A 16,094-nucleotide genomic window follows, 5' to 3' on the forward strand; every position below is an offset into this window, starting at 1 on the left:
TCCCTCTCTAAAAATAAATAAATAAAATCTAAAAAATTCTAAAAAAAACTTTTAAAATAATTTTAAAACATAAGTCAGGTCATATCACCTCTTTGCTCAAAACTTCCCAATGGCTCCCCATACTTGTAGAATAAAAACTAAACATTTTACAATTGCCTGCAAGTGCCTGTAAACTCTGTGCTCACCCCTGACAATCTCCTACTATTTTTTCCTATCATTATTCCACAGTAACCACACTGGTCTTTTTGATGTTCCTGAACATGTGAAATAGGCTGAGACTTTGCACTGACTAGTCCCCTTCCTGGAATGCTCTTCCTCCAGATGTGTACTTGGCTTACTCCTTCAGCTCTTTCCCATCTCTCCTCAAAGGTCACCTTCTCAATGATGCCTACTCTGCCTGCTCTATTTAAAATGTCAAATCAACCACTGCCATCCCCACCTTGACCAGTACTTTCTCTTTCTTTGCTTAAATTTTGTCTATAGTGCTATTCCATCATAAAAACTATAGAATTTAGTCATTCATTTGGGGTTTTTTTGTCAGTCTTCTCCCATGTAGGCTGCATGCAGGCTACTTTATTCTTTGCCGGATTCCAAGTTTCTACAGTAGTGCCTGGCTCATAGCAGGTGCTCAATAAATTTGTTGAATAAATGAATTACATCTAATAAGGCAGCATGAGAATTAAAAGCAACGCAAGCAGAAGAAATAACCCCCTTATTCCCGGTGACTCCCTTTGGGTGGAAGAACAGACCGTTTTTCTGCTAGAGGTAATAGGGAGAGGGGAGCCTGCCCTGAATTTTTGCCTGTCCCAAATAAAGAAAAACATAACTACAAGAAAAGTCTTCTCTGTGACCTTTATGCAACTAACACTGATGACCACAGACAAAGGGCCCTGATTAGGAAGGTCATCTCTTATGCCAGCAATGGCCCCTGAGAATCATCTTGCACAAGACAATGACAAAAAGAGGGACTGAAAATTCTCTGTGTCATAACCTAAAGGGTTGTCTCACTTTAGGTTGGGAGGAGCCTTGGAAATGATGGCATCTTTAGGCAAATTGTTCCCCACCTTACTATTGCTTTAGAATTGTTGTTCATCCTTATGAGACTCTATGTGCATGTGCTTGCATGTGTGATTTGTCTAAGAATTTCCCCAGCAGCCCAGGAGATGGTTGCAAGTGTGAGTGATAATGAGAACAAATCTTCATTTTATCCTAGCACAGCCATCTGTGAGGATACTGGACTTTGGCGCAAAGACCATGGTGGATTTGCAGCTGGAGCTTTCAGTAGGGCTACCATACACCGAAAATTCAGGCTTTGGGACATGCGTTACCATGGATGACTGCATCTCATGAATTGTGCTGGAGAAGCGATGCTAGGAATGGAAGACACCCTTGGGAAAAGGGTGAGTTTTCCTGGAAAGGAAAGACTAAAAAAGTCAGTGCCTCCTCCGAGGAGGAAGAGAGATGGATAGATCTTCAGATAAGAAAACAAGAGCGTGCCTGTGAGGGGCTACCTGGGAAGAGCTGCACTTAAAAAAATACCCACATTTTTCTCTGTTTTCAATAAATAGTCATAGCCAGTTTTAGGACTGGCTTCTACATTATAATTTCCTCTAGTTCTTCCCAAAATAACGAATGCTTACATGGCACTAAGGGTATACCAGGTACTGTGCCAAGTGTTTCATATATATTTCTTTATTTAATCCTCACTATTATCATCATTGTCTCCATTTTACAGATTAAGAAACAGAGGCAGGGAGAAACTAGATAACTCAATCAGAGTTACACAAACAGTAAGTGGCAGGGCCAGGTTTTGGACCTGGGCAGGATGGTTCCAGACTGAGCATGTCTCACCTCTGCACTACACTGCCTTCTCCATCAAGTTTCACATGCACACAGCTGCCTTGTGTGAGGGGTAGGAAAGGAGTTAAGGGAAGGGGTGTCAGGGGCCCTGTGGCTTCCCCTGTCGTGTCAGCAGGGTGGCAGCAGCCTGGCTGTACAGCCAGAACAGCAGTTCTGGGCTCCTGGAGGGGCTGAGGCTGGCAAATGATCAAGAGACAGGGATAAACAGCCTCAGTGTGACAGTCACACAAATACAAACAAACTCCCCTTGATATAAGTTGAGACAAATTCCCCTTGCCCCCATACATTCCAGGAAGGTGTAGTAGACCATCCTTCGTGGAGTGGGCCCAGTCCCCAGCGGCAAACATTTACTGCAAAATAACTTCCTAAAAACCATGCTAAACCTTCCAAGGATGAATATAACTGGCTCAATCACTTTTGCCTTTTCATTTGCAAATATCACTCTTCTGTGATGTGATTAGCAGCATTGACTCCTTTGCTTTCTGTAAAAGGTAACCACCTAAAGTGAACCTGTGCTTAGTAAATGAGGACCATCATGTAATGGGCAGGGAAAGAGAAATAAAGGCCTGTCGTGGCAGATGCCGCGGTTTTTGCTCCCCTTGCGAGAAAAGCCATACCGTCCCTTTTCCTCCCCCGGACTCGGTAGTCCATGTGAATGTCTCATTTCATCCATAATGATGCAGACACTGTGGGCTGGTGTCTGGATCAGAAAAGTAAAGTAACTCTTGATTGGGAAAAGCACCCTCCACTGTGCTGCTAACATGTGAATTACAGCACCTGACACATGCTAAGTGCCCTGTAAGTCGGAGCTGTCATTTGTTATTAGGTCACATTGAACCATAGGAGACTGTTGACTGTGGACCACTTTCCACCTACCAAAATGGCAATTTCACATGGTTCAATTTGTAGTTTAACTATAAATTTTAATATCGTACTCACCTTCTAGACTTCACTTGTTTTAGTGAGCAGGTAGGATGTACTTTTCTGATCAGTGTCCCACTGCATAGTGGAACATCTGGCTCCAAGTCCACACTCATGAAATGCATCCAGAGTTGAACTGAATGCACACCCACTTAGTCCACTTGCTGGTTAATGAACTAGTATAGGTTCACTGACTATATACAGAACTACTATGCATCCTTATTAGGTTGGTGGGCAAGTTATTGACAGACTCACTGAATATATCTGACTTCCAGGTTCCAAAAGAAAATGAGAATGTAATATACCTCTGTCCCACCTTTCCTTGCTTACCTGGAATGATTTCAAAGACAAACTTCCCTGCTTCTTCTGGGTTTGTGGCAATCTCCTTGATTGTACTTCCTGGTAGATACATACAACCCTGAAAGATAAAAAGTCAGGCCTTTAAGATGAGCAGCAATTTTATCACCTATTAGCTAACAGTAAGTTAAAAGACAGATAGGATAGGGAAGGGAGAGAGAAGAATATGGAAAACTAGCTTTGAATGGGGCCCTTCTGCTATTCAGACCTTGGTCTAATTAAGTGATTGCTATCTGAGAGCAAGCTGGGTGTCTAGAGAGAAAAGAACAAGGTCCCAACAGGAGAATGAGCTGAAGAGGCATCATGACCCATAATTGTCTCTTCCCACTTTTTCCCAGATCCGCCATCCTGGCTAAACCAGACACCAGATCTGTGAGAAGGCAATGCTAAGACTGAATGGACCATACATACCCCCTGAAGAACTGAACCACAGTTAGTCATTCAAAGGTGTGGAGTCTTTCCCCTTGATAAGCACCTTGAATATGCTATTAATTCAGTCCTTCTAGCAGTCCTCTAAGTGAGGTATCATTATGCCTACTGACAAGTCAGAAAACTAAAGATCAGAAAGATTCTGTAATTTGCCCAATGTCATAGAGCCAGTAAATGGCAGGATAGGAAATCATCTCAGAAGTGTGTTCAAAGCCTCTTACACATGAATGTGTTATTAGAAAAACTAGTCACTTGCACCGTGTGTGTGTTCAACGCCCTCACCCTTTACAGTGTACCATCACATGCCCATCTCATCAGAACCTCACAACAGCTCAGATCAGCAAGACTTGCCACTTCTACTTTGCACACAAGGAAGCCAACACTTTGAAAGTCTAAGTGACTGCATAAACAGACATAGTTCACATGTACTAGAGTTAGTGACTCATAATTTATGTCTCACTGGCTATTGGAGGTAGCACGTCTGATTCTGAGCTAAGTAGACATGCATGTCTCTATTCTAGAACGAAGTGCGGGTGAAGAGGACTGGCAACAAAGAAGCTATGAAGATGAGAGTCTTAAGGAACTCTCAGATCAGCTCAGGAGCTAGAAAGAATAAATGTTTCTTGAGTGTCTAGAAATAAAAATGTTGAAGACTGAGTGGAAGAAAAAACTGGAGAAGGGGGAAAGGGAAGAGGAGAAGAAAAGTGAGGAAGCATAAAGGAGGAGGAAGAGGAGGAGAGGGAGGGGGAAGAAGAAGAAAAAGGAAAAAAATATTCTGCAAAAGGGAATTCTTCATGTTTTTTATACTTCTCTAATTTTACCACTTAAAAATAACCTCCACTTCCATGGTCCTCACCATCTTTGAATATCAATGACCTCAGAAAAAAATTACCCTGAGGTTGTGCTGCTGGGCTACTTTGCATGAGTTATGACACTAAAATAAAAAGCCCTGTTATTTTTAGATAGAAGGGAGCACTGCCTGATAGAGATGGGGAAAAAAGCGGTACCTGCCTCTCTCAAGTGCCTCCCTAAATTATTACTTGATATCCCAAATCATTTAACCCAAAAATAGTAAAAATAAAATATCAAATATATATAAGTGATTACTAGATGACAGGCTCTGTGTTAAATGCTTTGAATATATTATCACATCTAATCTCCAGAAGAACTCTATGAGTGAAGACTGATATTTTCCTCATTGGAGAGATGAAAAAGTAAGGCTCTGAGAGGTCAGTTACCCAGTCCAACATCACAAAGCTAGTTAATAGGAAAGCTGTAATTTAAACATTGGTCAGTGGGACTCCAGAATTACAAGACTTTATTTACAGGTCCCACTTTCTTGCTGAAAGAAGTAATGATCAGAGTTCAATGAAAGTACACCAAGAAATGACAAATTGTAAGACATTTCCCCAGATTGAGTACCATGGCCTTGAATAGGGGAGAGGAAGAGCAGGAAATAGTAAAAAGCATTAGTGGGGGTGGAAGTGGGGTGGGGACAGTGATTGGAAAGAAGTATTGTCTGAGAAAAGGAAGGACCTAAGTTGCCCATGGCCACTTTTGCCTACTTAGCAAGTTGATTGGGGTAGACTCTGTACAAAGATGGAAGGAGGGAGAGGTTTTCACTGGAGGCCATGAATCCTACAGCATGGTGCTGGGGAGAGAGGTGTGTTGGTGGTAATGCCAGAAATCACTTATGTTGGCTTAAAACTGTTACATTTTCAGGAACTCTGTGAACCAAATGTTAAATACAGCCATTATTAAAAGTTAAATTATATACACTTACAATGAAATATTTTATATTAAAAATAAAGGTAATAATACTAAGAATTCATCACTTACTAATTATTTGCTAATTTTATCCATGATTTTTGTTCCAGTGTTTATTTACATCTAATCTGTGTTGTAGAAATTCCATGTAACATTGTGCTGCTACTGCACATTTCTTCTCAACTCTGTGTTCAGTGAGGTCATGTTAGTAGCTTGAGTCAACCATGGCGAAGCACTTACACCACAGAAATTGGCAAATACTGCACCCAAATCAGCTCCACCACCACAGTATTCCCCAGCACACCACTGTAGACAAACACCTGGGTAATTTCACAGAAAGCAGGAGACAAGACTATGGGGAAATTCAGCCAGGCTTATGTAAACCATCATTGTAACAGAGACTTGAGGGCAAATTGCTGAGATTCTGTTTTAAACAATTTCCTTGACAGGAAAACTTTTGGGATGAGTTATATAAAGCTAGGTCGTAGAGTTACAGAGCATTAAGCTGTGAGAGCTAGACAGACCTTTCTGAGAACTCAAAGAAAAAAAATGCACAGACTGCCTTCCATCAAGCCTAGAGGTTCTCAAACGTATATACACAGGAGTACATCATTAGCATTCCATAGCTTATGTAATCATTGTGTAATCATTCTCCTTGGTGGGACTTGAGGTCCACTATTTCTCACTATAAGTAGCCCTCCATATATCATTACTTTTGGATAGATTCTTAAAGCCAGAATGATTGGGTATGATTTTTTTTTTGGCTCTTGGAAATCTGGTCAAATTGCTTTCTAGAAAGGTTGCACCAACTTACACACACACCATCGTTGCATTTAGGGCCTTTCCATCTGTCTGACTGCTCTTAGACTTTTAGGGTGTTTCTTTTTTGAGGTTTTCTGGGATCAGTGTGTGTGTTCTTTTTAAATTTACAATAAGTTTGTATTTTTATCATAGAATAATTAGAAACTAAACAAAAAAGAAAGAAATTAAAAATTACATGTAACTCTAGCACCTAGAGATAACCACAGTTAACACTTCTGTGGATTTCTTTCCAAGACTTTTTCAATAAATACAGTTTCATGATTTTTTCCTCAAGAATGGGATTAGTATACACTTCATCCTTTGTTGTAAACTACTTTTTTTCCAAAACAGTAATATTATGGATATCTTCCAATTTCAATAAGTATTAATTTAGGGTATCAATGGCCGAATTGTATTCTATTGTGCATGTGAGTGTGTGTGTGTGTATATATATATATATATATAGAGAGAGAGAGAGAGAGAGAGAGCGCCCTGATATAATTACATAATTTAGCCTCTTCCATTGGGCACTGTTTTCATATCACTACTATAAACAACACAGTGGTGAAAACCTGTAAAGCTAAATTTAATTATTCACATCAATGTTAATCACCCACTTAGGTTAAATTCCTAAAACTAGAATGCAGGGTCAAAGGGTTTGCATTTTTAAAAGGCATATTGCCCTCCAGGAAGGTTGTATGAATTTCCATTTCCACCAGCAGTGCATGAAAAGTCCTGTTTCCTACCTCACTGAAATGTTTAGAAAACCTTTCCCAATTTGATTAAAAAATCTTTGCCAATTTGATAAAGGGACAGTGGTATCTCATTGACTTACACTGTATGTTTTCAATTATTACTGAGATTGAAGTTTTTTGTGTGCTTTTTGGGCATTGCAGTTTTGGAGAAATTGATCATTTGTGTCATTTGCTCATTTTTCTATCGAGCTGTTTCTGAGAGACTTGAAAGAATACTTTGAATATTAAGAATATTTACTTAGTATAGGTATACAAATAATTTTCCTATTTGTTATTTGCTTTTCCACTTTATTATGTTGATTTTTAAGGTACATACATTTTAATTTAAATTCGCTTTCCTTTGTGCTGTTTTTGTTGCTATGCTTATAAAACTCCTGCTTCCCAAAGATTATGAGAATAACTACATTTTCTTTTAGGGTTTTTATCAACTTGTTTTTTACATTTAGGTCTTTAATTCATCCAGAATCATGAATGGTGTGAAACACAGTGTGCAATTATGCCTTGACTTTTTCTTAAGAATTTAGCTCATGTCTGTTACTTTCTTTCTTTTTTTTTTTTTAAAGATTTTATTTATTTATTTTTAGAGAGGGAAGGGAGGGAGGGGGAGAGAGAGAGAGAGAAACATCAATGTGCGGTTGCTGGGGGTTATGGCCTGCAACCCAGGAATGTACCCTGGATGGGAATCGAACCTGGGACACTTTGGTTCCCAGCCCGCGCTCAATCCACTGAGCTACACCAGCCAGGGCAATGTCTGTTACTTTCATGTCACTTTCGATATTTGCAGTGTCTATGGATCCCAAAACAATGTTAAATGATAACAATAAAAGCACAATATTTTGAATAGATTTTTCTTTATCTTAATAAAATAATTATAGATATATTAAAGTCTACAAGGATATCCTTATAATTCTTGTGTGTAATGATAATATAGGAACATCAGCCCAATGATGTTCTTATATTACCATGAATTATAAAATGAATTATAAAATGTCCATACAACAGATTGTTTTAGTACCATTAAGAATTACATTGTAGAATATTTAATTAGAATGAACAATATTCGTAAGATGTTAATTTTAATTAAAGAATGTTATTATACCTTTGCATTTAGAATATTAATTTTTAATTAAAGAATGTTATTATAATTTTACATTTAGAATAAACAAGTTTTTGAGTGTATATATATAGAAGAAACTGGAAGAAGTAAGGATTTGGGTGATTATTTTTGCTGATGGGATAATTTTTATTTCTTACTTTGTGTTTTTCCACATCTTACAAATTTCCTGCCCGGCACACATACAGCTTTTGTAATAAAAATACACATATTTACATAAAGTAAAATATTCTTTCTAAGAATTTCATTTTATTTCTAAAAACCTTTTTAAAAAACTTTTTACATCTGAAATGAGTACTGGATTTTACCCAAAGCTTTCTACAGACATCAATTTAGGGGTTGTGTGGTTGTACTTATATGACTTATTGATCTTCACCTCTTGAGCCGATGCATTATATTAAGAGATTTCCTATAAAATAAACCATCCTTGCCACCCTAGAAGCAGCTTTCTCTAATTATCTCAAGATAATGTAATCCTGAGAGAACTTTGGGTTTCCTTCTTCAGAAGTAAGGGAGATAAACTAGGACCTTCAATAAATTATTTTACCCTTTGACATCAGTTTATGCTTTCATAAAACTGCATTTTCTTACACACGCTTTGTATCATTTGATACTGTGACAAATGCAGGCCAGATTTGATTTCTTCACTTTACAAAAAAAAAGAGAGAGGTCTAGAAAAATTAGATAATTACATGGTCAGATGATAGTCAAGCCACAAAAGCAACACAAACTTGTAGAGAACATACATTTCACCTTCTATACTCCATGGAAGTAAACCCCACTGAACTGTCCTTTCCGCTGATTCTGGAAGGCACACACATTGTCGTTGTCTCCCTCACTCTCTGCTGATGGAAGGCTTCCCGCATCAGCTATCAATGTACCTCACCACCATCTGAGCCTGTAATTACCCAGCTCTGATAGAACTGGGTTGTTCATAAAGGGAAGCAAGTCTGGTCACAATGCACAGGACATTGAGCAAGAACCCAGTCTGTGATGGGGTCTGTGGCCCTTCTGTAGCCTCTGCAGTGTTGGGCACTCACAGCCCTCAGTGGAGTGTCTTGTTAAACCAGGTGCTGCTGATGCCTCAGGGATCCTTAAGTCTCTCCTTAAAGAGAACTTTCCTCTACCAAAATCACTGTCTCCTTTCTTTACATATGCTGCCATGTACCCCCAATATCTTCACCCTTCTTGGGGCTTTGAGGGGTGGGGCATGGGTCCAGAAGGTCGCAGACCAGAAGGTCTGTCTTCCTTAATAAGTTCTTTCTGGACAAGCCCACTCTTCCACCTCCAGAGACATGAGCTCTAGATAGGGTGACCCGTTATCCTCATTGCACCAAGACATAAAGTTTATACCTGGGGTCTCAGGATAACTGTTAATAGCACCCCCTTTCACTCCCTTGCACCATGACAGACACAAAGAATCAGTGATGCTGTGACAAAAGATCTAAGTCCAAGCCCTGGCCAGGTGGCTCAGTTGACTGAAGCATCATCTCCTATACAAAACACTGTAGATTGAATTCCTGGTCAGGGCACATGTCTAGGTAGGTCATGGGTTCAACCCCAGGTTGGGGAGCATATAAGAGGCAACTGATCTCTGTTTCTCTCTCGTATCAATGTTTCTCTCTTTCTCTCTCTCTCTAAAATCGATAAACATATCCTCAGCGAGTATTAAAAAATAAAAGATCTAGGCCCAAGGTTTAGGACCAAAGCCATCTCTAGCCCCATTTAGTAAATCAGGAAATCCTGTTAGCTATACTTTCAAAGTATATCAGGAATCTGATCATTTTCCTCCAGCCCACAACTCGCACTGAGATTCTAAACATCATAACCTCTCACCTTGTGCCTCCTCCCTCCAGCCCTGAATCTATTTTTGAACACTGTATCTAGAGCCATTTTTTTACAACATAAGTCAAAGAATTCCCCCTTTCTGCCCATCACCCTCAGTGTAAACACTCCAATCCTTACCATGACATACAATGTCATTTGCAATCTGTGTCCCAATCCTTCATCTCCCACCCCACCCCCACCTCTCTGACCTCAGCACCTCCGATTCTCTTGGACCTTAGCTCTGCTGACCACACACTGACCTCCTTGCTCTTCCCCCACACATGACAGACATGCTCCAACTCAGGGCCTTTGCTCTCTGGCTATTCCCTCTGCCTAAAGTGTTCTTTCCCCAAGATCTGCCTGACTACTTGTCTCTCCTCCTCAGAAGTCTCCCTCTTCAAATGTCACCCTCTTCATAAGATCATCTTGACCACCCTTTTTAAAATTATAACCTCTCCCAAACGCTTGACCCACTGTTAACCCATTCTAGTTTTTCCTCATAGAACTAGTGATTTTCTAACAAACTAGATAAATTTTGTTATTTATTATGTCTATTCTCTGACTTTCCCCTCATCTTCTAAGTTTGACATGGCAGATTTTTATCTATGTTACTCACTGGTTTATTTCAAGTACCCAGAACAGGGTCTGGCACATAATAGATGCCCAATAAATATTGATCGAATGAACAAATAAATGAAAGTCCCCAAATCAATTTTCCTAAACCCTAATCTACTCTCTTTGAGCCCTTGTACTCAGCATTACCATCAAGACCATGCTGAAAGCCCTGACTTAGAGCTGCGTTTAGGAAGTTCCACAGTGTTCATCTCAGGGCTTCCTGGAGGAGGATCACCCTGCCATCTTTGCAACTCAGGATATGTATCTACAAAATGCTGAAAAGGATAGAGTAATCTCCTCTCAGATAAATGTGTGTCTAGTCCTAGTAAGAAGGCCCCAGTGAGTTTACAGTGATTTAGGTGGGCTCCACACCCCACTCCTGCATGCCTGGACAGAGAGCTCTGGGAAAAGGGACAGACAACCTGACTGGTACCTGTGGCTTCATGTCCTCTTCATCCTTGTAGTAGAAGAGCTGCTGTGCCCTCAGCACGAAGTACCGCTGCTGCCAGTTTTTTACAATGGACCTCTGCTTCTTCAGCCAGCCCATCTTGATAGGCCTTTCCAGTGGGTTGGGGGTGGAGGACAGATGGAAGGCCGCCATCGGCTCACCGGTCATCACACTCCGTGACCGAGCTGTGGAGAGGGATAGACAGGCAGTCTGACTGAGGGACATGAGGCAGTGTGCAAAGAGCGGGTGGAGAGGTGAGAGAGGAACCCCCAAGGGGGCCGAGAGGTGGGTGGAGTCCCAGCCAGGTCCACCTCAAAAGTCCAGATCTGTATCAGAGAAAATCCCCGGTGACCCACAGCCGACAGCTCCAGATGAGGCCGAACTGAGACCTAGAAGGCGGTGAGAGCCAGCAGCCCAGTGCACACGCAGTCCGGCAGCTGGGGTTGGCCCCCTCATTCTGCAAAACGAAACATTGGCTGGAGACTTCTGAAGAGGAAGTGGCCGCAGCATCTGACAAAAGGTGCTTCCTTTTTCCTGCGTGGGAGTCAGTATCTGACGAGAGAGGAGAAAATAATGCCTCGCTCTGAGGGTTCAGGGTGAGTCCCATGCAGCTGCACAGGCACCGGAAGCTGCCGGGCATTCTTTATCAAGGAGGAGCGGGTGTGCGTCGCTCTGGCCTCACTGTCAAACAGAGTTCTTCCCTGGCTGACCCACAAAATGCCAGTGGTCCACCCAGTCTGCGTACAGGAAGCTGGCACCTCCTGAATTTTCCTGATGAGTGTCACTGAGGGCCATTCTGTCCCCTGTCCACCGAGAATGTTTACAGCCCTTCCTGCTAGACCAATGGCCTCCCTGTAGCTGTTCTCCTGCTCCCTTTTCAGCCAGGTTGTCCCTCCTGTGTGGCTGCAGCACATAAGCATCCAAAAGGAAAATGAATCAGCCAGCAGAACACAGATTCCGAATTTGAATCCAGACCCCTCAACCCACTGCACTGTGTCGTTGGCTTTTGCTTTTACACAAGAACTCTGCCTGTCATTGGATCAGGGCCAGATGTCCACAGTTTGTCTCCACAGTCCTTCCCATCCAGTACAACTCTCTACTTTTCCTTCCTCCACAGTGATGGATCACCTTGCCTGTGGTCCCATTTCAACACGCCCTCTGAGCCTCGCCTTCCTTCTTTCCCAGACATTCAACAGTGCCCTTGAAACCATGCTGGAACTCCTTGTCTCCTCGACCTTCATGGTGCTCCACACTTGCTAGTCCCCAGTGTCTACATTCCTCTCTGCTGGAGGAAGTCTCCATCTTCCAATGCGTTTATTCAGCTTTTGCCAGTTCCCAGAACATTCACAACTGAGCTAAGTCAGCTCCACTTCCCCACATCACATCTCACCTGGTTAGAGACCGGTTTTTCCCTCCCTGGCACTTTCACCCTGAGTCCATTGTGCAACTTCTCTGTGTCTTGGTTTCCTTACTGGTTAGACTAGAACAATAATAGTCCCTACTCTATAGAATTGTTGTGAAGATTAAAGAAGCTTACATATATAAACCACTTAGCACAACCCCTGGTCCAAGGCAGCGAGTGTTACTTGTTTTTGTCAACAGCTGACTTTACTTCCTACTGCCAGGATGGAGATCAGCTTTGGGAGCTCCTTAAACTTCTCTCTCCATTTCAAAATACCTTTCCATCACCAAGCTTTCTCTCCTCCTTCATCCCTATCCCTAATACATTGAATTGTCAACTTTCCTCATTGTTTTGGATTCTCTTCTTTCTATTTCATTCCAGGCCTGTGGTTTTCAACCTTTATTTATGCTCATGACATACTTTCAAATACCAAAATTTTATATGGCATTACAGAATAATTCTTCCATCAGCTCTAGTCATATACAGAGTTACCACGCTATTTACATGTGTCACCTTTCAATCCTGTACTGCCATCTGATGAGGACTCTGCCCTAGCTGGGTTTCCTTGACCCTCACATAGATTCATTCTCAGGTGCTAGCTTGCAGTCACCTCTTTCCTCCCACCAGGGACTGCAGAGGTCATACTACATTGTACACAAGGGATAAGATATGCTTGATTCAACAACCTCCTGTTGGACAGGCGTCATCATAAAACTGCATATACTCAACGGTAGTAAAAAGTAATCCGACATTTTGATGACAATTTGTCAGCATAATTACAAAGGGTTTGCTTTACATCTGCGTGTCCTAGAATTCCAATTAAAGTTTTCTCAGATCTTGCTCCTTAGTTAACTGGTATCTCCCAGATCTTCCATCTGTAACCTATAGAACAGACATGGGCTAATCACTTACTCTAAACTGTGCAAATGATCTGAAGGAACCACAGAAGGGTTTTGGCAGGAATACAATGGAGAGGAGGGAATCCAAAGAATGGTGTACAGCTCTGTGTCTCCCTAGGTCTAAGGCTACAACTTGCAAAGACTCATATCTGCCCTAGAAAGAGGGAAAATAGTAGGGAGAGATGAAAAGAATGATTCACACACACATAAAAAAAGGTGGAAGAGTGAGGCATTATGGCAAATGCTGGGGGATTCTTCCCACCTTAGTATAGCCTCTGGGTGGTCCAGCCCAGTGTGACTTCTGTAACCATGAAGTTGAAGCAACATTAGACTCGGGAGGGAGGGACCCCTTCTAGCAGCAGCCTAATGCAGAGTCTTCACTTGGCTTCTGGGTGATCACATAACCATATGGAACCAGCACAAGAGAGGAATAAAACAGACAGATGCCACCTGGTGATTACAAGGACCTGGGCTTCATGGGCTACACCCAAAAACCCAGGGAAATCATTAGAACCTCTATAGGAGATAGGAGAAGCTAAAGGTCTTTAATGGCATTGAAGAAGTGGGATGTGGGGAGCAGGAGCAAAAAAGACACTGTAGATTGAAGGAAATTAACAGCACAGAAGAACTCATTGCTGGGATATTCTTCTATCATTAACTTTGAGAAATTTTTTATGCTTTGTTGTGGCAAAAAACAACAGTGACAAAACACAAACACACATAAAAACAAAACCTCCCTCTAGAAGCATCTGTGCATTGCAGAATGTCCTAGTAAAGGTAGGTATGAGGATCTAATGTTCTTAGATTTGGCCAAGAGGAATTTAGTTGCCACCTTGTCTGCCCGCATATTGTCAAGGCCTTGACTAACCATCTTTTAAATTCCAGACATGATGCTATTCACCATACATCTATCCAGCATTTCTTGAGTGCCTGGCATCATCCCCAGTGTAGGTGGTATGCCTGTGGTCACTGGGTCATGTGTTAAGATTTAGAGTGTGGATGGCTCAGTACAAACCTCTCCACACTGCCGAAATTAGGCCCAAACACTCGGGAGATGACATCTGGGGCTCCAATGAGCCAGTGACTAAGCAGGGGAACTTTTTGTCCAATTCAGAGCCGTCTTTCATCCCAGCCCTCAGCGTTGCTCATCAGCCGGGCATACCATGAGATGACTGAAAGATCAAGGAAGAAAGCCTGCTGGGCCTTAAGTTTGGCTTGGTTTTGACTAACTTTCCTCATTAGCCCCTTTGAACAGTCTCTCTTTATGGGTGTGACTTGTTCCCGGATAAAGTAAACAAAGAAATCTGTTACTATTAATGGAACTATTTCTCATAATGAAAATAATAACTATGATAAGCTTCACTTGTGATCCAGAGGTTGCACACTGAGTGCACGCTCCCAGCCCTGCAGGAAGGGTTTCTGAACCAGGTTGTGGGCTGGAGAGGGGGCTGCAGGCAGACCAAGGAGGCAAAGTTGGAAGACAGATATAGAACACTCTGGGGAAGGGGAAATGATGGCCCATTAAATCAGAAACCCACCCTTACTCTAGTAGAAAGAGAAAGAACAGCCCCTAGCATTGGGCTGTCCAGTACAACAGACACTTGCCATGAGTGACTATCTACAGGAAAATGAATTAAATGTGGTTAATCAGTCACAGCAGCCACATTTCAAGTACTCATAGCCCCATGTGGCTCATGGCTAGAGTGGTGGACAACACAGATAAAGAACATAGCCATCAACTCAGAAAGTTCTATGGGCCAGAATTTGAGTGTTATCATTACTAAACATGGGACTAAATAGGCCATAAACATTGGACAGCATTTCATCACATAGAGAAATCAAGCTGGAGGGCCCCAGAAAAGAGTGGTTTCAGGTGGCAGAGTGAGAAGTTCTACCTTGATCTAAGAGATAACAGGGAGGCCCATGATAAAATACAGATTAAGTTCTATAATTGTACTGCATATACTGATTTTTAGTGTACAGGTAGTGAGGGCACCAGGAAGGAAAGAAGAGAAATGGAAGAAGTATACATTCCCAGGAATGCTGTTTCTGCAGAAGCTAGCTGTTTTTTTGCCTCAAGTTGAAACAAAAAAAATTAAGGAAGTATAGACAGAGAGGTCAGCTTGGGAAGTGTTATCACTTCCTTTTTCTGTCTTCCCATACTCTGACCTTGAACACCACCCCCACACACACACACAAAATAATCAATCACAAAATCTTCTATAGTCTATCTTTGAAAGAGTTCTTCTTTCTGTTTTCAACTCTGCCTCAGTTTAGATTCTATTTTAATGATGGCTCCAAGTTTGTGGGTGAGATAGAAATAGTTCATCAAAAGCTGGAGGAACTACTAAAGGTATTTTCTCAAAATGCTGACATGAGAAGAACGTTAGCCTAGGAACCTTGTTTGAAAAGAGTGGAATTTATACACTGTCACCTGGGAACCCTGTCCTGAGCTGCAGACCCATCTATCCAATTGTCTGTGGTAGCCTCCATGGGAATCTCAGGGTCATCGTGATGCTACTTGAACTTACCACCTTCCCCTCCTCACTTCCCACTGTTCCCGTGTTGCACCAATCAGTACACCCAAACCTGCTTTACCTCCACCAGTCTCTGTGATGTGCTGTGAGTGACCTCTTCCAGCCAACCAGCCAAACCAGAAAGCTTCCCCATTCCTACAGTCATCAAAATCAAAAACTTCTTTTCTGATCCAGCCTTCCTCACTACCATAACCTGGCTTTTGGGGGGTTCCCTTCTATCCTTTTTCTGGATTTCTACAATAGTTCTCTGACCTGTCTCCTTCCTACCAGACCCACCTCAGATCCACTGATGACATCATTTGTGACATGGTCCTTCTAAAACACAAATCTGATCATGTTACTCTCTGGCCTAAAAGCCTCTA

At 41.8% G+C, this 16,094-nt stretch overlaps 1 protein-coding gene across 3 annotated transcripts in view; it reads right to left on the reverse strand.

Annotated features, from left to right (window-relative positions):
* Positions 1 to 16,094, reverse strand: part of ARHGAP25 (Rho GTPase activating protein 25) — an 83,897-nt gene that overhangs the window by 31,783 nt on the left and 36,020 nt on the right. For all 3 annotated transcript variants that reach the window (XM_028517291.2, XM_028517290.2, XM_036028138.1), the window contains exons 2-3: positions 10,880 to 11,079; positions 3,112 to 3,199 (exon numbers count right to left, since the gene is read on the reverse strand). In XM_028517291.2, coding sequence (XP_028373092.2) covers positions 3,112 to 3,199; positions 10,880 to 11,079 — 288 coding nt within the window. The remainder of the gene's footprint in view (positions 1 to 3,111; positions 3,200 to 10,879; positions 11,080 to 16,094) is intronic.

This window comes from Phyllostomus discolor, chromosome 6 (assembly GCF_004126475.2).
Source record: "Phyllostomus discolor isolate MPI-MPIP mPhyDis1 chromosome 6, mPhyDis1.pri.v3, whole genome shotgun sequence".
NCBI lineage: Eukaryota > Metazoa > Chordata > Mammalia > Chiroptera > Phyllostomidae > Phyllostomus > Phyllostomus discolor.